Raw genomic sequence first — 24,650 nt, 5'->3', positions numbered from 1 at the left:
ACCTTACACAATTGCTCAGGATTAATGAATAATTCATAAGAGTAAAACAAATATATTAGCCTGTTTCCCTCCAATGTGCACAGGGTGCCCTTTGGCCACGGGAGACGCGCCAAATTAATATCCCTCATGTAGGCCTATCATTGCGTCATGTGTCGCTTTGCCACTATCGACTTGGGAAAGTGTCATCAATAGATACGGATGAAGGGAAGTTGTTTCTGTGAATTAAAAATAATCATATCTGTGTTCTGATGTGTATGACCTCACAAACACACTCGTAAATGACTAAAATAACGAATGAATCAATGGAGGAACCAAAATAACTTCCCAATGTTGTAAAACTCCATGGATGACGTTCTATTTTTCCTCACGTGATAGCTAATTGTAACATTAACATTCAAACGAATTTGCACTAGACAGGGTAGGCTCCAAACAGTCATCTGGTTTAGTACGCATGTTCTGCGCACAAAGGCAGTGGCGTGCGTCGCAGTCTCACTGTTTTCATGCTGAGGTAGTCGTAGAAGGGAGCGGAGATACGAAACATTTGCCCATGTGTTACCCAAACGCTCAGTTACACATGCCATCAAATTCTGTTACAAATACTTGTGTGGTGTGGGAGTAGAAAACTCCATACGGTTAAAGAAACGAAATGGTCTGGCGCTCGTGGGGCGCGCGCGGTCTCCCCACTTCAGCACTCTGGACAGCGCTCCACCAACTTGGAGACGGCAAAACTTGTAGGAGTTCAATTCTGGAATGACGACCTTGGAGATAAACGACGGTGCAATCATGGTGGATATTAAGTGTATATTATCTACAGGTGCATGCAAAACGCACGTGGACTTTTTCAAGTGAGACATGGACTTTGCGGAAATTATCTTCACGTTGTTCATTGTTGTGGTCGCAATTGTCTCGTTGTTGTCGAACTTGCTGGTGCTGCTATGTTTTGTCCAGAGCACCGAGATCCGCCGACAGGTACCGGGTATATTCATCATGAACCTGTCTTTTTGCAACATACTCATCACCCTTTTAAACATGCCATCGACATTGGTGGGGATTGTCAGAAACCACCAGCCTTTTGGGGATTGCCTTTGCCATACAGTGAGCTTTCTGGAGACCTTTTTGACTGCGAACACTATGTTGAGTATGGCAGCACTCAGTATAGACCGCTGGATAGCAGTGGTGTTCCCCTTGAGTTACTCCAGTAAAATGCGCTACAAGGACGCAGTGATCATGATGTGCTACTCGTGGCTCCACTCCCTCACGTTTTCCCTCATCGCCCTCCTGTTCTCCTGGGTTGACTATAGCCACATTTACGCCTCGTGCACATTGCATTTGAGCGAGGAGAGCGACAGGATCAAGTTTACAATTTTCACCGTCGTTTTCCACGCCAGTAGTTTCATGCTCTCCCTGCTGATCCTGTGCTTCACATATTTGAAGGTGCTAAAAGTTGCACGCTTCCACTGCAAGAGGATAGACGTTATAACCATGCAGACGCTGTTCTTGCTGGTGGATATTCACCCATCGTACGTATGCTCCTTTACTTAAGAGGTGTGCGATCAATTGCCGTTACAATGTGCAATGTTATCTTTACAGTAAGCTACAGATTCAATCATGGGGAAACATGCTTACTGTAGGTGTTCATTTTTAAAAATTCAAATGTAGAATGTTTCGTCATTTATTCTGCTGGACTAATATCAGTTAATTCCTATTTTCAGTGTGAAACAAAGGTGTCTGGTAGAACAAAAGAGAAGGAAACAGAGAGCCACCAAGAAAATCAGCATTTTCATTGGGTCGTTCATCATCTGTTTTGCTCCCTATGTTATTACGAGGTAAGTGGGTTTCCAGTCAAGGGGAGACAGGCAGCTGAACAAACAGGAGTGTCATTCACCTACCTTAAACACATCATTAAAGGGGTTATTATAGAGGTTATGAGATTAACACATCCCCAGGTGAACACACTTTGATAATACAACTGGGTTTATGAACAGTAAAGGTAAAGGCTATCATCGCAGGGTTTACTCTGTTTAACAACTTTGCCACCCCAGCAAAATAACAGAAACATGATCAGCAAAATTCAGTTGAAAGATGAGGCAGGTCTCATGTAAGGTTGAGCAATGCACAAATTAAGGTTTAATTCAATTTCAACCGATTAGTTTTTGTTGTTGCGCGTTTATGATCTCCATCTGTATCTGATACATCCTTCATTAAACCATAAATTATCTGTCGTCATGTCATTTCACTGGACCACCATGAGACGACAGTTAGCACACAGAGGCATTCATTTCCACCAACACACAGCATGACATAGAGCAGCTGATTCAAATAACCAATTCGTCATGAAGCTTTGATTATTTGAATCAGCTGTGTAGTCATGGAGCAAAAAACGAGTTTGGAAAAGCTTGGCCTAGAGGGAATATAGCATTGTAGTTTACATTTGACATTTTAGTTATTTAGCAGCCTCTCTTATGCAGAGTGACTTACAGGAGCAATTAGGGTTAAGTGCCTTGCTCAAGGGCACATCGACAGATTTTCCCTAGTCAGCTCAGGGATTCAAATCAGCACCCCCCCTCCCCCACACACATATTGCAAGCAAAACAGTTTAGTGGCCTCCCTCTTGATAATGGAGAGAATTTAGTTTAGTTTAGAGTTAATTTTGTGCAATTCTACACATTTTGCCATGGGCTGTAGAGAAAATGTTGCTATTTTAAAGCTAATTTCCTGCAATTCTACACATTTTGCCATGGGGTGGAAATACATGTTTGCAGTTTTAATATGAGACTGACTAACAAAATCAATGGGGGTCCCCCGGCCGGTAATTTGATAACACGTTTAGATAGCTGGCCACTAAAGTAACTTAGCAATCAAACAAATGTTAGCTGACATGGGCTAATTGACTGACTATCAGTGACTGACATAACAAGAGTAAAACTGCTGATGCACAACCAAATTTAGAAATTGCACCTTGTGTATTCTACTATTCTCACTCAACTGCTTCATTGGCATTCCTGCATATACAGTGGGGCAAACAAGTATTTAGTCAGCCACCAATTGTGCAAGTTCTACCACTTAAAAAGATGAGAGAGACCTGTAATTTTCATCATAGGTACACTTCAAATATGACAGACAAAATCAGGGAAAAAAATCCAGAAAATCACATTGTAGGATTTTTTATGAATTTATTTGCAAATTATGGTGGAAAATAAGTATTTGGTCACCTACAAACAAGCAAGATTTCTGGCTCTCACAGACCTATAACTTCTTCTTTAAGAGGCTCCTCTGTCCTCCACTCGTTACCTGTATTAATGGCACCTGTTTGAACTTGTTATCAGTATAAAAGACACCTGTCCACAACCTCAAACAGTCACACTCCAAACTCCACTATGGCTAAGACCAAAGAGCTATCAAAGGACACCAGAAACAAAATTGTAGACCTGCACCAGGCTGGAAAGACTGAATCTGCAATAGATAAGCAGCTTGGTTTGAAGAAATCAATTGTGGGAGCAATTATTAGGAAATGGAAGACATACAAGACCACTGATAATCTCCCTCAATCTGGGGCTCCACGCAAGATCTCACCCCATGAGGTCAAAATTATCACAAGAACGGTGAGCAAAAATCCCAGAACCACACGGGGGACCTAGTGAATGACCTGCAGAGAGCTGGGACCAAAGTAACAAAGCCTACCATCAGTAACACACTACGCCGCCAGGGACTCAAATCCTGCAGTGCTAGACGTGTCCCCCTGCTTAAGCCAGTACATGTCCAGTCCCGTCTGAAATTTGCTAGAGAGCATTTGGATGATCCAGAAGAAGATTGGGAGAATGTCATATGGTCAGATGAAACCAAAAAAGAACTTTTTGGTAAAAACTCAACTCGTCGTGTTTGGAGGACAAGGAATGCTGAGTTGCATCCAAAGAACACCATACCTACTGTGAAGCATGGGGGTGGAAACGTCATGCTTTGGGGCTGTTTTTCTGCAAAGCGACCAGGACGACTGATCCGTGTAAAGGAAAGAATGAATGGGGCCATGTATCATATTTTGAGTGAAAACCTCCTTCCATCAGCAACGATATTGAAGATGAAACGTGGCTGGGTCTTTCAGCATGACAATGATCCCAAACGCACCGCCCGGGCAACGAAGGAGTGGCTTCGTAAGAAGCATTTCAAGGTCCTGGAGTGGCCTAGCCAGTCTCCAGATCTCAACCCCATAGAAAATATTTGGAGGGAATTGAAAGTCCGTGTTGCCCAGCAACAGCCCCAAAACATCACTGCTCTAGAGGAGATCTGCATGGAGGAATGGGCCAAAATACCAGCAACAGTGTGTGAAAACCTTGTGAAGACTTCCAGAAAACATTTGACCTCTGTCATTGCCAACAAAGGGTATATAACAAAGTATTAAGATAAACTTTTGTTATTGACCAAATACTTATTTTCCACCATAATTTTCAAATAAATTCATTTATAATCCTACAATGTGATTTTCTGGATTTTTCCTCTCATTTTGTATGTCATAGTTGAAGTGTACCTATGATGAAAATTACAGGCCTCTCTCATCTTTTTAAGTGGGAGAACTTGCACAATTGGTGGCTGACTAAATACTTTTTTTGCCCCACTGTACCTATGGGCAAGAATATTGTAGCAATGTTCAGTTTATACATATTTATTTTGAAGAAATACGTTCATATATTATTTTTTCCTAACGTATAAGGCTTGTTGCCAAAGCTGTTTTTCTGGCCCATCCGTATATCCTAATTTATTCTATTCTACCTTGTAACCTTAGAGCCTCATGGCATTTCATAGAATACCAACTGAATTATCACCAAACACTCTCAAAAGCAAACAGAACAACTGCCTGCAAGATAAATACCATGCTTTGAATATTGGATAACTTTTTCCCTTTCTAAAAGGCTATTTGCGAACTCTAACTTGACCTCTGCCTTCTCCTCAGGTTGACCGAGTTGCTTCCCTTCGTGGGAATCAACCGCCACTGGGGAATTGTCAGTAAGTGCCTGACATACAGCAAGGCGGCGTCCGACCCCTTTGCCTACTCCCTCCTGCGTCTACAGTACAAGAAGGTCCTGGTTACCGTTGTCAACCGGTTGCTGCGCCGTGACCTGTACCCCTCATCTGGCCACAACAGCTCTCTGGACACAGAGAACGACTACTCTCTCCAGAGGATCAGTTAATGTCACCATTATGGACATAACAAATATACCACAGACAGACAGACCCAAAATAAAGGTTTCCTCGTGGAAAGAGTGGAGGTGAGAGAGAGAAGGAAGAGAGCAAGATGGGAGAAAAGGGGATTGTAGGAAATAGGAGAGAGCGAGAGAGAGAGAGAGGGAAGTTGTGGGAGGGGAAGAGGTGGATGAGGTGGATAGAAGGAGACAGCAGAAAAACAGGTGGGGTAGACAGCGGAAGAGAGGGCAAGACGGATAGACTGCACAGAGAATGATCGCGTTCAGGGACATTTGCTCCAGACAATACTGGTAAACAAGGGAGTCTGATGATCCATGATTCACTGGCAGAGCCACACACACACACACACACACACACACACACACACACACACACACACACACACACACACACACACACACACACACACACACACACACACACACACACACACACACACACACACACACACACACACACACACACACACACACACACACACACACACACACACCCAGAGCCAGAGCCAGAGCCAGAATCAAATGAATCAATGTTATTGAATCAGCCAGGGGTTCGGTCGATTCATAAAGGGAGGGATCACTCCACAAGAGTCTGAATGCTAGTGGGCTTTTATAACATAATAACCTCTTTATAAAGGAGATGTCATAGCCACATTTACAGACCTTTTGACACCCGTATAGAATATAGGAACGTGCTATTAAGGTTATTAATCTCTCGTGGACAGATGCACGTAACATAAATGGTAGTAGAAGCTGTTGACAGACTGTGGGATGCCATGACTAACGAGGAACTTTGTTCCGGTACGCTGATTTTTCATCACTGACCACTTGGACAAATCACGATTTTGCAGGTGCTCGCATCGTTCGAATTTCGGAAGGGGAGGGGACATTTTGGGCCACAGACTTGCCCGTAACTGGCTGAGAGTTTTCATATAGAGGGGTGGAGACTTTGCTGGTCTCATTAATATATTTTATAACACGTCTCCCCCAGAACTTAATGGAGGACCTGGCACATTTCGCAAGATGTCCTTTCTGGGTGTCCGAGGTTATGTCCTGTCAACTGGACAGAGTGGAAGATGGGAAAGCTTTGCTAGCGGCTGACCAGTAGCCATTCGGGCACTGGTGCAATTTCAAGGGGCACCAATTCATTTCTTGAAGTTAAAATGTGAACTTTTCAATGAATGGTACTTGCTGTGGCAAATGCTGCCAACTAGATAGCCATGTTATGTAGCCTATGGACTGTGTTTTAGACTACTACTGCAGTTGCTCACAATTTCACATCAATCACTGGATATTGATGCACTTTGTATTTCTCTCAGAGCTACTAGTTATAACAGCCAAAGGCAAATGCCATCATGTTTACTATGGTAGCGTGTTGTAACTGAATGTACTGCAGGTATTAAGGTAATTTTGACTGAAATGGATTTGTACTATTGTGTATATTGTAATACTTTATTCTGCCAGGTGATTGCTGGAAATGTTTATATGGATATTTATAAATACCGGATGTTATCTTTATCAAACTATTTTGCACTGTATGAGAAACCATAATATGTATTTGTTTAAATGCTCTTCAAATAAAATAGACGTTCTATAGCAGAATAATGTTATGTTATGTTCAAGTAAGTGCTTTAAAACACGTTATTGTGTTCATGCCAGAATTCAATATATTACTGTTTGGCTTTTCAATAGTTGCTTTATCAGAACCTGATTCTTTTTTTAGATGCACCAAGCACACGTGTGTTTCGTTATGCAGGCCCATGCCACTTGCTGTACTTTGGCAGTGTGTGAGTAAAGCTGTTGGTGAAAAATGTGCAATAAAGCTGTCAAATAACAAGCATCCTTTGATATATTTATGGCCATATGACAAGACATGTAGAAACATATCTAATATCTAATGCCAATCTGGGCATTTCATGTTGACAGATTCATCAGCAACTGTTTTGCAGGTGCCAGAGGCTGTTCAATATTTGTGCCACCACACCTCAAATAATCCAATAGGAATGTCAAGCAGTAGGATATGTAGGGGAGAGTGGGGTAAATTGGGCCATTTATTTGTATTTTTTTTACATTCAGCATCACTCCTTCAAGGGCGATGTAGTGTTCTAACAAAGATATATATACACACAGTGGGGAGAACAAGTATTTGATACACTGCCGATTTTGCAGGTTTTCCAACTTACAAAGCATGTAGAGGTCTGTAATTTTGATCACAGGTACACTTCAACTTTGAGAGACAGAATCTAAAACAAAAATACTGAAAATCACATTGTATGATGTTTAAGTAATTAATTTGCATTTTATTGAATGACATAAGTATTTGATACATCAGAAAAGCAGAACTTAATATTCGGTACAGAAACCTTTGTTTGTAATTACAGAGATCATACGTTTCCTGTAGTTCTTGACCAGGTTTGCACACACTGCACCAGGGATTTTGGCCCACTCCTCCATACAGACCTTCTCCAGATCCTTCAGGTTTCGGAGCTGTCGCTGGGCAATACGAACTTTCAGCTCCCTCCAAAGATTTTCTATTGGGTCCAGGTCTGGAGACTGGCTAGGCCACTCCAGGACCTTGAGATGCTTCTTACGGAGCCACTCCTTAGTTGCCCTGGCTGTGTGTTTCGGGTCGTTGTCATGCTGGAAGACCCAGCCACGACCCATCTTCCTCCTTCCCAATGAGGGAAGGAGGTTGTTGGCCAAGATCTCGCGATATATGGCCCCATCCATCCTCCCCTCAATACGGTGCAGTCGTCCTGTCCCCTTTGCAGAAAAGCATCCCCAAAGAATGATTTTTCCACCTCCATGCTTCACGGTTGGGATGGTGTTCTTGGGGTTGTACTCATGGGTAAGTTGAGCACGGGACAGGGTAAGTTGAGTAGCGGGACAGGGTAAGTTGAGCAGCGGGACAGGGTAAGTTGAGCAGCGGGACAGGGGAGGGTTAAGCAGCGGGACAGGGTGGGTAAGTTGAGCAGCGGGACAGGGTAAGTTGAGCAGCGGGACAGGGTAAGTTGAGCAGCGGGACAGGGTAAGATGAGCAGCGGGACAGGGTAAGTTAGGCACGGGACAGGGTAAGTTGAGCAGCAGGACAGGGTAAGTTGAGCAGCGGGACAGGGTAAGTTGAGCAGCGGGACAGGGTAAGTTGAGCAGCGGGACAGGGTAAGTTGAGCAGCGGGAAAGGGTAAGTGAAGCAGGCTACACATTTCTTAAAATCATGTCTATCAGAATCGCTTTTTGTCTTTGACCACTAAAACAAAACCGGTTTATATTGTTCCAACTGTTCCTTTTTATTAATTGTTTTGTAATTTTACCCCATTTTTCTCATGATATCCAGTTACAATATTGTCTCATCGCTGCAACTCCAACGGGCTCGGGAGAGGTGAAGGTAGAGTCATGCGTCCCCCGAAACATGACCCACAAAGCTGCGCTGCTTCTTAACACCTGCTCGTTTAACCCGGAAGCCAGCTGCACTAATGTGTCGGAGGAAACACCGTTCAAATGATGACCAAAGTCAGGTTGCAGGCGCCCGGCCCGCCACAAGGAGTGCCTAGAGCGTGATGAGCCAAGTACAGCCTGCTGGCCAAACTCTCCTTTAACACGGACGACGCTGGGCCAATTGTGCACCATCCTATGGGACTCCCAGTCACGACCTGTTGTGACACAGCCTGGGAGCAAACGCCAGGCTGTATTGACACCGCCGCACTGCGATGCAGTGGCTTAGAACGGTGCGCCACTCGGGAGGCCCCTAACTGTTCCTTTTTAAACCTCTGAAATATATATATTTTAACATTAGCTCGACATCAAATTACTTCACCAATCAGTTCGAACAGAGCAGCTTGCTATGGAGTGGGCAAGCTATTGTTTACATGCGAGATGCGACTGAAATTTTGAAGGTGGGGAGAGAGTGGATGGAGTTGGCTTGGCCCACATAATTATACCTACGGATGAGTGGCTTCTACGGAGGAACTTCGAATATCTTTGAACTTCCAAGAGTTGGCTTATTGTTGGACCAGAGCTAGCTAGCTAACAAGCTTGTGTGTGTAGCGCAGCACCAGAATGAAAAACACGTCTTACCTTTTTGTTGTTAACAAATTCCATGTGAAATGTGATAACTACAGTATCCATAACTAACATTGAAACAGTTCATCCATTCTTCTCTAATTAAAAATCTATCCCTAATTTCTGAATCATGCTTGTAACGTCAATAGGCTACATTAGCCTAAGCTTCTGAGGGGAGGGGCAGGTTGCATACACACATACTGGCAAAGATTTTCAGCTGGCAGGCAGACACTGGAATAAGTTTAAGTGACTGTGAGGGCTTTGCATAGGTGCCTTGGGGGACTTTTTGTGGGACTGAAAAAAATGCCCTGAATGCAAAATAACATTATTAACCGGTTCCCATGCTTTTAAAATAATGGTGCTGTTCCAGAACAATATAGATCACTTTTATTCCCAGTTCTGATTCTGTTCCTCCAAAAAAAAACATTTGTTTTTTCTCCCTGAACCGGCTCCAACCCCTGATTAGCCCACACAGCTACAAGGATGAACTTTCATTCTAGGTTTAGGACCTCATATTAAAGCTCAAAGAGACCCCAACTTATGTATGCAATCTAAAAATAATTTACTTTGGTTTAAATACAAGCACCATGAAACCTATAACACAATAAATTCATTTGACTTGGTGAAAATCTGTTCTTTGGACCTAACTTTTTCCATGTGGTTTCTTTCTTCACAGACTTCACAGACTAAATATTTGATCAAATTATACATTTTGTGTATGTTTTCCATTGAAACAAGTTGGCTCTATTTACCACTTTGGTCCAATTTACCACACTCTCACATATCCTGACATTCTTCAAAGCATATTGCTGATTGGATGAAAGGGATCAAATGACTGTCTTGAGTAAGGACTAAAGGACTGGGCAAATGGGCCGAGAAAACAATAGGTCGGTTCTATTCGAAATCATTGGGAAGTTCCTACCCCATTGAAGGGGGTTATGTAAGGGTTAAGGTGAGGGTTATGGTTATGGTTAGGGTAAGGGTTAAGGTTAGGGGTCACCCCAATGATCCCGGATAGCACTGACGGAAAGAAATAGTGGCCTATTATTTTACAGTTAATGTCCACTGTTCACATTATCCAATACATACATTTTAGAGGTAAGCAATTATAAGGTTAACTTTGAATAAAAAAGTGTTGGAAATGGTTGAGCAAGACGGTTTAGAGTATAGGAATTGTTAACAGGTGTATTTCAGAAAGTTTACTTGCGCAAAGTTTACTTGCGCAAATGATTCCACCTCCACCCAGCCATTTCCGTCTGAAACATTTTCCTTTGTAATTTGATAGTCGACCGTAATTCGTGTAATAAACTCACTTTTTAGGGAAGTCCAAAAAGTTCTCGTGCAATTAAGCACAGTAGCCTTGAGGTGCCACATCACAAAATATGGAATTTATACGGAGGAAAATGAAGACTATTGTTTTTCTGAATGCACTGGCGACAGTTGTTTGGTGTGCCCCTTCGCTCTGCGACCCTGAAGACGAATTTCTAGGTAAAGTAGGCCAACTCTTTGTTGTTTATGATAATGCACATGGTGTGTTTTATGCATCGGAAGGAAGTGATGGTGTTAGGGCTAGTTCTGAAATAAAAGTGCATGGTTCAGAAATATTTCATTATATCTCAGACAAGACATGCAAACTGTGATGCTTTTATTCACAATGTTTATTCACAAGCCAACCGTAACAACAATAAAAAAAAATAACCTCGTGTCACAAATTAGTGCGAAATAAAGTGCTTATTTTTCTTCAGAGAATTATTATAGAACTGTGGGCTATAACGATTGAGGTAGATATTCATCACTGGTGAGAGGTGACCTGATCCAAAGAATGACAATTCTCAGCATTAATACGTTTTTACTGAAATATAGACATTTGGGAGGAGAGATCGTGAAGCAAGATGAGAGGGTTAATAAAAAGCAGATTTTATAGTGTCACAATAACGCTGGTGATAAATGCGATTCTGCCATCTAGTGTTAAATGCATGACAGCAACTAACAATAGATGTGTCTTTCAGGGATCTTTTGCAAAGAACCAGAACCAGAACAACGTATGTACATTTTATTTTCTTCAATAAATCCTTCAACTCATGTAAATGTGATGTTTGTAAAGCCTTGGTGACAACATATGCTAAGGTTATTATGACTTTAGTACCGACTCTTGACTATTCTAAACCAATTGAAAGCATCCTAGCAGGTTGTGTGCATTGCATCACAGTTAGATAGCTTAGAACTTACTGTTCATACAGAAAGAAGGCCTAAAGGACTGTACATTTATGCAATTTTATCAAACCACAGGTTGAACAACCTATCACACTTTTGAAGATGAAGTTTTACTAAGTGATTAGGCTAAATGGGATATTATGGCCTTAAGGCCTCTCCGAGCTATCAAGTGTATTTTTGGATGATAAATGGCTGTATGAAATATTCACATTTTAATCTCCACTGATAATAGAAATATTTGAACTTGATCATTTTCAGCACTGCAGAGAGGTAGCTAACTAGCTATATGAGACAATAAAGATGTTTTAGTCCAAGGGGTGGATTCTTCATGCATATCCATATGACTTCTTAATATCAGGTTATGCTCATTTTCCATGCCAAGGATATGAGTAATGAGCCTTATTGTGTACTGAGCATCTTAGCTAGGTTTCTTTAACAAATTAACTTCGATCAAATGTAAAAGTACAAGAGAAAGAACAACCTGGCCAATACCCCTAAACATACTGATTTACAAGGGAGAGAACATATGGTCTGAAAGCAGCATCTTACAAGCAGGTTAACACTACGCCTACCTGAACATGTTTTATAACAAACTTATTGTTCTATAAAAATGTTGCCACCCACCTTACAAAAGCACCCAAAGGTCTCACCGATGTTAATTGCAAAGATTTCATGAAATTATGAGACAATAAATGGTATTATAACACATTACATAATGATTAACCTATTGATATAACAGTATGTATTCTATACTTTGATGATTCAACACGGTAAGCCACATTCAGATCAGTCACTCACCATTATAATACTGCATTTGTCCTGCTCCTCGGTTGGCTCTTTCCTCTACTCAGCCAAGTGCATGGACATCATGATGAACTATTGCGACGACATGTCCTATACCCACACCGTGTTCCCCAACATCCTTGGCCACAGGACTCGCGAGGAGGCCGAGCTGGGCCCCGAGTACCTACTCGTCAGTGTGGTCCACAACTTGCTCAATGGAGAATGCACCCCGGACATCCGCATGCTAGGCTGTTCAGTGCTGGTGCCTCGCTGCGAGAAGGAGAAGGTTTGATGCTAACAAAGGATAATGTAATAATACAAATAAATCCAAGAAAATTGCACTCTATATATATGTTCCCAACAATTTAATGGGTAAATCTAATAACCAACATTTTGGTAATGCAGCGCCTTCTTCAGTAAAAAAAATAATAAAATATCCCACTTTCAATAATTGAATGATGTTTTTCTTTTATAATGTAAGGTGCTGAAGCCGTGCAGGAGTACGTGCGAGGCTGTGAGGAAGAACTGTTACCACGCCTTCGAGGGCATCGAGATGGCCTGGCCATACTTCCTGGACTGTGACCGCTTCTTTGTCAGTGACCAGGAGGGCTGTTACGACCCACTGGAGGGCTTACGAGGTAACGGCCACAGTTTAACTGGTGTGTCATAAAAATGACTATCAATATATGATAGTGACAACAGTATGACACTAACTGTGCAGTATGATGTTGACTCAAATAATATTTTCATGCATAAAACAATCCCCTGAGCAAAATGTAAAACTAGAGAGAACCATGTGTGTCAATATTATTACAAGATTATGTCATTATAAAGAAAAATAACACCCAAACCCCTTTTAATAACAGAAGCATATTGAGTGGGAACTGAGAATGCAGTTTCTATCCAGATTAATGACAGTCAACTGGTTGCCACATTGCTCCTTGCGGCACACCTCAAGAATGTACTTAAACTATTTATAGGTCAATTCAAATTCCTTTTTACATTAACATTCACCGTTTTTTGATGGTTGTATTATGCCACAATCCTCTCAACACATGTTTTAAATGACCCTTTATTTAACTAGGCAAGTCAGTTAATAACAAATTCTTATTTACAATGACGTTAACATATCTGCCATTAATATCTTGCCTCCTACAAGATATATGTGTTTTAACAAGTCTATGAGTTCACACTGATAGGTGACAGAACTGTAGTATATGTTCACCAGAGCAGTGATCAGTCTAACACGAGTTCAGTACAGTTTGTTTCTCCCTGTTCACCAGAGCAGTGATCAGTCTAACGTGAGTTCAGTACAGTTTGTTTCTCCCTGTTCACCAGATCAGTGATCAGTCTAACGTGAGTTCAGTACAGTTTGTTTCTCCCTGTTCACCAGAGCAGTGATCAGTCTAACGTGAGTTCAGTACAGTTTGTTTCTCCCTGTTTACCAGAGCAGTGATCAGTCTAACGTGAGTTCAGTACAGTTTGTTTCTCCCTGAAGCTGCAAACAACCAACCATTCCAGCTGTGTGATTGCTCTGAGTGTTCATGAGTCCTCTCTTCCTGTGTACTCTCTCTCTCTTTCTGTTTATCTCTGCAGCTGCTCTATGCCACCATAAACAAGTCCTACAGGAGCCTATACTGACACAATAACAGTTAATGTAGCCATTTTGCTGAAATAAATCATAGATATGCATATTACATATATGATATGGGTGTAGATATTCACACAGATGGTGGTACCACATTTTGCACAACAGGTTTTAGTGTAGTATGAAATCTGTTTCCAAAAATATCTTTGATTCTAACTGAAATACAAGATGTCTGGCAAGCCTTGTAAGCTATGTAATTAATTCCATGCTGATATTTATTTTGAACAGATGTCTCTGGTCTTATGTTTCAACTTCATTCAGTTTCTTACATTTTAGGTCTTGCACATTTCCCTAAAAGAGCACATTTATACAGGGGAGACGGGGGCCTTTTCCACTTTATGTAGTTTCTCTGTCTCCTGACATTTTACAGGGCTCTACTCGACATGAGATGAAAGACTAAGGCCTCATTTAGTAATGAGGTATCTCGATATACACCCGATGAGTCGGTTTATTGACGCATGGTTACGCTTTCGATGTTAACTTTTCTAGGACACTGAGTCAAAAGTCACACTTGCTAGTTAATACAAAGTGTCATGAACTGGCTTGGAACGCTATTGACCTCTATATCTTTGGTTACACTTCATAATAACTTCCACAAATAAGACATTACACTTAACTGTGCTTATAAATGCTTTTCAAATCATGATCATACACTGTCACCATCTCTTGTTTATCCTAGCGATACAGGAAGAACGTAATACCCCTGAGAAGCCTCATACTGTCATCCAGTTTAGCTATCAGTCTAACGCCCAGATGAACAGCATCCTGAAGAAGACTGCAGCACGATGCCCCGAAATCGCCATGACCTACAGCATTGGCCGCAGTGTGGAGGGCAAAGACCTGCTAGTGATAGAGTTCTCAAACAACCCTGGAGTACATGAATTGCGTAAGTACTAATGGTCCTCGGTGCACTACAGTGTGAGTCCTGGGAATGCTATTTCTTAAACGCCGTCATATGTCTCTCAATGCTATTCAATTAGGGGCTGATTCCGACTTAGGAATTTACGCCATTCCTACGCACTTCAGTATTTGGTATTCAGATTTACCTTATTCAGCCGCGTAATGCACCATGCAGGTGCTACCTTGCACGCTCTGAAAACATTTAATTAAACTGCTGAAAACACAGATTTATAAATACTTATTTAGGTTTAGGAAAGTATTTATGAATCATGAATTGGTTTGGAGAGCCTTTACGCACAAAAGAAAGCAGTGGTTTGATTCGTTCTGAAAATGGCCACTTTCAGTTCAACCCATGGTAATGTGGAAACATTAGCGTACATAAAATTATAATAGGGAGAATAGTGTACGATAGTAGACTATACCCTCTGTTGGTTGAACTAACCATGGAACTGTGTACTGACACGGCCAAGTATTGCGGCATGCGTCGGGTTCAAACTGTTACGGCTTGGTCTGCACTCCGCTCCATAACAATTTAATTTGCTTACATGTCATTTTTTGTATATTATCGACTGTTACTAATGATTCTTAGCAACAACCATACGGACATGACCGAGGAAGCAAAGGGAAATGATACAATGAAATTAAATGGAATTATAATGTAGGCTAAAATAACTGGGAACTAACAGTAAATTGGCAGTTGAATATGTGTTGTTATTAGGCCTACTGATGGTCGATACTGATAGTGGCTAATTATTAACATGATAGAAATAGGAGACAGAGAAAGCCGGAGTAGGCTATAATTAAGACATTCGGGATTGCCCATCCCTGCAAGTTAAAAGACTACAATTTAAACTCTGCATAATGGCACAGCATTTCATCAACTTTACTGTGGTAAAGTTGATATGTTGATATGCTTCATTTTGCTGCCATATGACTAGTTTAACATTTATCTCCAGCGATTATAAGGTAAAGTAGACCTAAAACAAGTGTCAATTAGCCTATGTTTACAATTCCCTTATCCAAACGGATTACTCATTTACCTAGCTCTTATCAAGTTGTAAATTACAGTGCCTGGAGAATGGTGTTATTTAAATCAAAAATATTCAATAGATGCTTCTTCCACTTGAAACAGGTGGGTTCGCTGGACTTTATTCATGGTTTCCTCACACGTAAAGATAGTGGAATTATTCATTTTTTGTGTTTATTTTATCAGTTAAATTGACTGAGAACACATTTTAATTTACAGCAACAACATGGGGAATAGTTACAGGGGAGAGGAATGAACCAATAGGAAGCTGGGGATGATTAGGTGACCATGATGGTATGAGGGCCAGATTGGGAATTTAGCCAGGACACCAGGGTTAACACCCCTACTCTTACGATGTGTCATGGGATCTTTAGTGACCACAGAGAGTCAGGACACCCGTTTAATGTCCCATCTGAAAGACAGCACCCTACACAGGGAAATGTCCTCAATTACTGCCCTGGGGCATTGGGATCTTTTTCTAGACCAGACAAAAGAGTGCCTCCTACTGGCCCACCAACACCACTTCCAGCAGCATCTGGTCTCCCATCCAGGGACCAATCAGGACCAACGCTGCTTAGTTTCAGAAGGAAACCAGCAGTGGGATGAAGGGTCAGAATATGGCGTTTCTGTACACACCTCCGCCACACCGTCAATTATTCGAGCTCCACCCCAAACAAATAGCGGGTGAATACCATGCTATTCTAATGCTTAAGTTCAAGGTCAGAATGCACAGAGAGAAAAGTGCATCAAAAGGGGATTATGTTCCATTCCCGCACACTTAACACGGGTCAGAATCGGGCCCTTAATTATTATCTTGCCTATGTCCACAGTTCAACCAGGGACAATGTAACTTTTCTAAATGTTACACATGACTGTAAGCTGCTGTCTTGGTTAAGTCTCCATGGAAAGCAGATCATTCATCTCAAGGGACTCTTTGGTTGAATACATTTAAAAGAAGTCAATATCCGGTCACCTTATATCAACAGTTGAACCAGAGATGAAGTACATAGGAAACATGCATGGGAACGAGGTGCTGGGTCGTCAGCTGTTGATCTACCTGGCCCAGTACCTGTGTTCAGAGTACCTGCTGGGGAACCGGCGCATCCAGACCCTGATCAACACCACGCGTATCCACATCCTGCCCTCCATGAACCCAGATGGGTACGAGCTAGCTGCCGCCGAGGTCCAGGACACCATCGACCCTGAGAACGAGGAGGTAGGTTGAATCAACGTTGTTTGGCACGTCATTTTAATATTTTGTTGTTTTATCACTGTGTAAAACGAATTGCATTTGCCAGAAAGGTATTAATGTACCGTATGTAATCAGTTTCCCAGCTTTTAAAAAAATTCAACAACAGGCCTCAATATTTGGTTTAAACTAAAGCTGATTTCATATTACTTGACAGCGAAGATCCTACAGTCTGCTTTGACATGTCTGCTTTGACTCACATACCAACCTGACTACCACTGTATGAACCCAACAGGCTCAGAACTACAACAGCTGGACCCTGGGTCGAGGCAACGCCCAGAACATTGACCTGAACAGGAACTTCCCTGACCTGACCACGATCGTTTACAGCCGGCGCAGACACAGACGTTTCCGTAGCAACCACATCCCAATCCCAGACGCTTACTGGTTTGGTAAGGTACAGTATGAATTCCTAGCCATCCATGCTTGCATTTCGTGTGGGATTTTATACTTGCGGATAATAATACATGCATCAAATATTGTACAATGATGACTGCTTTCAATGTCATTTGGATTTACATTGACATTTGTTTTAACCCTTTATTTAACTAGGCAAGTCAGTTAAGAACAAATTATTATTTACAATGACGGTCTACCAAAAGGCAAAAGGCCTCCTGCGGGGACGGGGGCTGGGTTAAAAAAATGAAAAAGGAAAATATAGGACAAAACACACATCACAACGAGAGACAACACAACATAAAGAGAGACAACAACATAGCATGGCAGCAACACATGAAAACACAGCATGGCAGCAACACATGAAAACACAGCATGGTAGCAACACAACATGACAACAACATGGTAGCAACACAACATGGCAGCAGCACAACATGGTAGCAGCACAAAACATGCTACAAACATTCTTGGGCACAGACACAGCACAAAGGGCAAGGTACAGACAACAATACATCACGCAAAGCAGCTACAACGGTCAGTAAGAGTTTCCATGATTGAGTCTTTGACTGAAGAGATTGAGATAAAACTGTCCAGTTTGAGTATTTGTTGCAGCTCGTTCCAGTCACTAGCTGCAGCGAACTGAAATGAGGAGCGACCCAGGGATATGTGTGCTTTGGGGACCTTTAACAGAATGTGACTGGCAGAACAGGTGTTGTATGTGTAGGATGAGGGCTGCAGTAGATATCTCAGATAAGGGGGAGTGAGGCCTAAGAGGGTTTTATAAATAAGCATCAACCAGTGGGTATTGCGATGGGTATACAGAGATGATCAGTTTACAGAGGAGTATAGAGTGCAGTGATGTGTCCTATAAGCAGCATTGGTGGCAAATCTGATGGCCGAATGGTGAAGAACATCTAGCCGCTCGAGAGCACCCTTACCTGCCGATCTATAAATTATGTCTCTGTAATCTAGCACGGGTAGGATGGTCATCTGAATCAGCGTTAGTTTGGCAGCTGGGGTGAAAGAGGAGCGATTACGATAGAGGAAGCCAAGTCTAGATTTAACTTTAGCCTGCAGCTTTGATATGTGCTGAGAGAAGGACAGTGTACCGTCTAGCCATACTCCCAAGTACTTGTATGAAGTGACTACCTCAATCTCTGTTTCATTTATCTTCAATGTTAAATATCAAAGTTTGAATTGAGTTTTGATTACCAATCATCAAGTTTTAATTGAGAAGTTGACGATTGGTAATTGTTGTTAACCGCACCTGATTGTACCCTGTTATGCCATCATTTCCAAAACCCTGTGTTTTATTGATGTGCCCAATAAAACTGTTGACTGTAATTGATATGCTTGTCTTTATGTGTGTCATAATGCAGGTAGCTCCAGAGACATACGCAGTCATGAAGTGGATCAGATCCTTTCCCTTTGTGCTCTCAGCTAACTTCCACGGAGGGGAGTTGTTGGTGTCCTACCCGTACGACCTGTCCAAACACCCACTAGAGCAGAAGATGTTCTCCCCCACGCCAGATGAACAGGTAAGCGGGACTGACAGCAACATGTACAGTCAATAGGACAACAGCACTCTCCAAAATGGATTGCACTCTATGATCTGAAGTGTGTCTGTTGCAGAGAGAAGGCCCATTGATTGTTCATGCTTTACATATGTAAAGATGAATTGTATTTTTATTTCCTCGACAGAAGAAAGAAGAAAATGTATCTCAGCTGCTACCAAATCAAACTAATGTAACATATCACATTTAAAGGTAAACAAAACTACCCATTGTATTTTTTATGAATACGACAAAGATAATATTGTATTTTTGGCTACAGGTATTCAAGCAGATAGCGAGAACATATGCAGATGCCCACGCCACCATGTCAGAAGGAAACTCTGGAAGGTGTGAGAACTTTGGCAGCATCGGCCAGGACGGCATCATAAATGGAGCATGGTGGTACAGCTTTGCAGGTGGTAAGTTTAAAATAATTTAAAAAACGGTCCAATTAAAAACAGTCCAGGACTGTTGAAGTGACGATATAGCGAGCGGGTGGCTGGTGGCACCTTCATTTGGGAGGAAGGACTCATATTAACGGCTGTAATAGAATGTTATCGATCCATTCATTCCATCACAGCTATCATTATCAAATCAAAGTTTCCTGGTCACGTACACAGTTTAGCAGGTCTTACAGCGGTGCAGCGAAATGCTGATGTCACTAGCTCCCACCTATGCGGTCAAATGTCAAACAGCTAGAATGTAAAGTAAAGCAAGAAATCAAGAATGGCGGGAAACAACTGTTCTTATGAACCTTCCTCCTGTGATTGAAATAGCTGATGCAGGCTTAATGAACATAATAGGCAAGTTATATTATGAACTATGATCGCCACCTGGTGGCGCTTTTAGTTATTGTCACTAGTTGAATAATGAAGATGGTGGTTTGTAGTTTCTATCACTTGTACGTTGTTCTTCCTGTCATGTGATCAGGTATGCAGGACTTCAACTACCTCCACACTAACTGTTTTGAGGTGACGGTGGAGTTGGGCTGTGATAAGTTCCCAGCTGAGGAGGAGTTATACACTGGCTGGAAGGACAACAAAGAGGCTCTGCTCACATTCATGGAGTCGGTGAGAGACTTTAAAGCCAGCATTTAATTCCAAAACATCACTCCCTTTCACAAATCTGAGACAAGTTCTCCACTAACCCTGCGTCTCAATGTTTACCAGGTCCACCGTGGAATAAAGGGAATAGTAAAGGATGAGGACGGGAATGGAATCAAAGGGGCAAGGATATCTGTCAGAGGAATAAGGCATGACATCACCACAGGTAAAGTCAGCCTCTTCGATTGGTCATTTTTACTAGAAAATGTCAGTATGATTCTGGGTGGTAAGCATTTGAAAAAAAAAACGTCCTCACACTCTCTCTAGCTGAAAACGGAGACTACTGGCGCTTGCTAACCGCCGGCATCCACATCCTGACTGCGTCTGCACCAGGCTACACCAGAGCCATGAAAAAGATCCACCTCCCGGCACGCATGCAGAAAGCAGGCCGGGTGGACTTTGTCCTGCAGAAGGCTGTGGTGGAGCCTGACATGGAGGAGGACTATAGAATCCCGTCCATGGGGACCTATGAGCACTTCGACCCCTACAACCAGTTTGAGCGCTACACCATTAGCGAGCAGAACCAAAACGGAGAGGAGGGGCAGGAGAAACCGTGGTGGTGGAGCTACTTTAGCCATGCCCATGGCTCCACCCCCACCTGGCTTCTCAGAAACTAGCTCCTCCCCTGAATATACATAGAATCCTCTATGGCTCCCACTATAGCCTCCTTTCTCAACTCTGGTCCCCGATTACCATCAAGGGTTGCACATACCTTCTACAGGTCAATACTAGCACACCTAATTCAATGAATCAAGGGCTTGATGATTAGTTCAATCACTTGTGCTTATATAAGGGTGGAACAAAAATGTGCAACCCCGGGGGTACTCCAGGACACTGCCCTACATGATCAAAGACGGGTTACTATTTAAGTTGAATATGATTTACATAATGCTATCATACAAGTGTCACATTTTAGCATTACCATTATTATCCATTGCTGCAAACCTGTCGTAACTGAAGTAAAATATAAAATAGCTAGTTGTTCATGATAGCAATATGTAATCTTAATAAGTCATAGTTCATGTAAATTGTTTTCTCCTAAAACTAGCCTCCATTTTACAAGCTTTTGCCTTGCTTCACTTTATGACCATAATGCAACACAGGAAGGTTGAAAAGCTTCGACGATTTGTCTCTCCACCCGCACATATCTGTACTTGTTTACAATAAAACATTATTAAAGAACATTAATTTGTTACTATTACTGCTGTTTATGGAGCCCCACCCTACTGAAACTTTGTTAAAGGGAAGCGTTATTAATGAGTGTGGTGCTTTCTAGTTCAATTTGAGCTCACTTGCGGAGTTCCACTTTACTTCATGATAATACGGTAAAGTATCTTCTTCTCAGATGGTGACCGTTATACTTTACAATACTTGTCCCTGCAATGTATTCACATGGTAGTAAATGGGAAACCCGTGTGACCGTCGTCTCTTCAAAATATGTAATGAAACAGATTGGCCAAAAGATGGCATCCTAATTCCATTTGTTTTCGCCCATGTTACATTTTCAACTGAACTGCCTTTCCAAGAAAGGCAACCTTTCCAGCCAACCAATACTGTATTCCAAACTGTATCCCAAACTGTCCCACATGGCAACGTATAGCATCTGTTAAAGAACCAGAGGCACGGTCAGTCTCTTATACCAGTCAACCAACCATGCTTTAAGAACCGGAATGTGTGTCATTTCACATAGCGCTCTGCATCACTTTCTCTAGTGGCTCTAAATATCGTCAGTGTTTGTCTCACATGTTACCTAGATATGAATTGATCTGAAAAAAATGTCAGTCCTATCATGTAATTTGTTTAGCCACGTGTTAACTTCTGAATATCATTCTGCCTACCCCTTTACAGTGCGCATGTGCCTTGAAAAAAAAAGAGTAGGATATTTGTTGTAAACGGTAGGATGCAGTATAGTCTTGCAATACGGGATCATCAAGGAGTGGCTATGCGTTCAAGGAGTGACGACGCGCTAGCGGAGTGGAACTGACCTTCCACGGAGTTGCATTATTTTCCAGAGAACGCACAGAGCCCGGGGTTGATTATCCCTTTTATACCATGGCTTGGAATATCTTACATTATTTAATACCATGGACACCATTCCACAGTATGCAGCTAGCGATGAGAATAAATGTTTTCTTCAATCTTCCCTCCAAACATTTGAGATGATGTTCAGTTATGATATTTAGTAAACGGAGGTCGAATCTGATTTGTGTTTGTGTATATTTCCAGATGCCAGCACTCCTGACATATCTACAGTTGAGCTGTTGCTGCTAGGCTGTTGTCACTTGACCCAATCTGACCAAACACCATCTCCTAGGATCACAACCCAAGGCCAACTTATTACTTATTGAGCTGCTATAATAATAATAATTTATAGGCATTTCAATAATGCATAACTATACATTCTGTGTCTGTGAAAGGGATTCTTCACACAAATAATTAAATTACTTTAGTGTTTCTTTACATTGAAAGTAAAAGACAAGGAGAGATTGCGACCCACACTTAGCCATACATGGCCTCCCACAAACCCTAATGCATTTGTGACCAAATATGTTTGAGTGAATGAATCCCATATATATCATGTCGTTATTTGCATGCACAAATCATACATTGCATAGTAAAATGAATACATTTGTATCAATAATATTGTAATTTAGGCGAACTCTCTCTTGCTCCAGAAATGTTGTGCATTTCATTTATGAAATTCAGTCTGTTATAAATAAATAAATACACATTGTTAAAGTAATCTACATAGTGGTATGGTACTGTAAATTAGAACATCATTTATTTGTTTTTGTTTAAAGAGATACTTAAGGATTTTGGCAATGAAGTCCTTTATCTACTTCCCCAGAGCCAGATGAACTCAGGCATACCATTTATATGTCACTGTGGGAGGTTTAAAGTATCCCTTTAAGTCTGGGGTATAAACAGGATGATCAACTCCACTCTGTGCAGTTCTATGGAAATATACCAATTCCCAGCTTATGCCTCAGGATCCGTATCACCCCCTGAATCATGGTATATTTCCATAGAACTGCACAAAGCGTCCTTGATGATCCCTTACATAACACAAGAAAATATAGCATCAATTCCATGTAATTATGCACTGTGAACACCAGTGGCGGTCGGTGCCGTTTAAGATGAAGGTGGAGGATTTTTTTAATGAGGGTTGGCCTTATTTCTATTACAGCACGTTGGATGACTGTCATTCATATTCCATTTACCCAGTTCAACATAACATCGATAGGTTTAGGCTACGACCAGTGGTGGAAAAAGTACCCAATTGTCATACTTGAGTAAAAGTAAAGATACCTTAATAGAAAATGACTCAAGTAAAAGTGAAAGTCACCCAGTAAAATACTACTTGAGTAAAACTCTAAAAGTATTTGGTTTTAAATATACTTAAGTATCAAAAGAAAATGTAATTGCTCAAATATATTTAAGTGTTAAAAGTAAAAGTAGAAATCCTTTTCAAATTCATTTTTTTAAGCAAACCAGATGGCACAATTTTCATAAAAAGAAAAAAAAAATGACACATAGCCTGGGGCACATTCCCACACTCAGACGTGATTTAGAATCAAAACATGTGTTTAATAAGTCCGCCTGATCAGGGGCAGTAGGGATGACCAGGGATGTTCTCTTGATAAGTGTGTGAATTAGACAATTGTCCTGTCCTGCTAAGCATTCAAAATGTAACGAGTACTTTTGGGTGTCAGGGAAAATGTATGGAGTAAAAAGTACTTTTAGAATGAAGGAATGAAGTGTAGTAAAAGTAGTCAAAAATATAAATTGCATAGTACAGATACCCCCAAAAGCTCCTTAAGTAGTACTTTCAAGTATTTTTACTTAGTACTTTACACCACTGGTTACTATATGATCTCAAATTTCCCTAAACCCATCATGAGGTTTCTACAACCTAGCCTATGAATGAAAGTTTGCAATGTACATGTACACAGGTCAAAATAAAGATTTGAGGTGAGTTTTGAGAGTTTCTATTGGACAAATTACGTTATGTTTTTTCCCGTTTCATTCTGTTTGCTTCAGTTTAAGAAACGTTTTTCAACAGAATTGTCGGAATGAATACATCCCTGATCACACACAAATGCTTCACTTTCATAGCCAAATACAAACAGCTTGTTGTATTCCTTCTCTCATCTATGTGCTCTCCTCCTCTCACATTTTCCCTTCGCTTGTGGAATTCAATGCACAACACATCAGCTGTCTGTGATGAGGCAAAAAAAACTTTCCAAGCCAAACATTCAAATCATAACCGCTACACACAGCTTACATTGTTGTCACCATATTAGCTAAATTAATGTTGTTGTCAACTTAGCTAATAGAACTAACACGTTAGTAAACCCTCTACAATCTTGCAGTACAGTGTAAGCAGTTTAGCAGTTACACCGACGGGCCCCGGTGGCAATAAAGTAGTCAAACCAAAAGCTTATCTTGACTTGGACGAGTTTCAGTTTTGGATAGTCATAGCCAGCTGACTAACATAGCATCTCTTTATTTGGCCTGGGTGT

At 41.4% G+C, this 24,650-nt stretch overlaps 2 protein-coding genes across 4 annotated transcripts; both read left to right on the top strand.

Moving 5' to 3' along the window:
• Window positions 1–280: 280 nt before the first annotated feature.
• On the top strand, window positions 281–5,253 carry LOC110500667 (G protein-coupled receptor 26-like). Its single transcript, XM_021578157.3, has 3 exons — window positions 281–1,520; window positions 1,713–1,826; window positions 4,946–5,253. The coding sequence occupies exons 1-3, from the start codon at window positions 853–855 to the stop codon at window positions 5,181–5,183; spliced, it is 1,020 nt and encodes a 339-aa protein (XP_021433832.1). The 5' UTR covers window positions 281–852; the 3' UTR covers window positions 5,184–5,253.
• A 4,992-nt stretch (window positions 5,254–10,245) lies between these two features.
• Window positions 10,246–22,870, top strand: LOC110500666 (carboxypeptidase Z). Of its 3 annotated transcripts, none has more exons than XR_016490357.1 (12): window positions 10,246–10,742; window positions 11,264–11,296; window positions 12,320–12,537; window positions 12,733–12,889; window positions 14,579–14,785; window positions 16,813–17,042; window positions 17,311–17,467; window positions 18,851–19,009; window positions 19,305–19,443; window positions 19,955–20,094; window positions 20,194–20,293; window positions 20,395–21,311. XR_016490357.1 is itself a non-coding variant. In XM_090214771.1 (12 exons), the coding sequence occupies exons 1-12, from the start codon at window positions 10,637–10,639 to the stop codon at window positions 22,473–22,475; spliced, it is 1,773 nt and encodes a 590-aa protein (XP_090070897.1). In that variant the 5' UTR covers window positions 10,246–10,636; the 3' UTR covers window positions 22,476–22,870. The 3 variants fall into 3 exon arrangements, 2 of the variants coding, with proteins under 2 accessions (XP_090070897.1, XP_021433831.3); XM_090214771.1 differs by lacking the exon at window positions 20,395–21,311 and adding an exon at window positions 22,354–22,870 and having other exon boundaries at window positions 17,311–17,472; XM_021578156.3 differs by having other exon boundaries at window positions 17,311–17,472.
• Window positions 22,871–24,650: the final 1,780 nt, after the last annotated feature.

This window comes from Oncorhynchus mykiss, chromosome 21 (genome assembly GCF_057628025.1).
Source record: "Oncorhynchus mykiss isolate SJ-2025 chromosome 21, ASM5762802v1, whole genome shotgun sequence".
In the NCBI taxonomy this organism is placed as follows: Eukaryota; Metazoa; Chordata; class Actinopteri; order Salmoniformes; family Salmonidae; genus Oncorhynchus; species Oncorhynchus mykiss.
The sequence above is the reverse complement of the archived record's forward strand: the minus strand, read 5'-3'. Positions and strand labels throughout refer to the sequence as shown.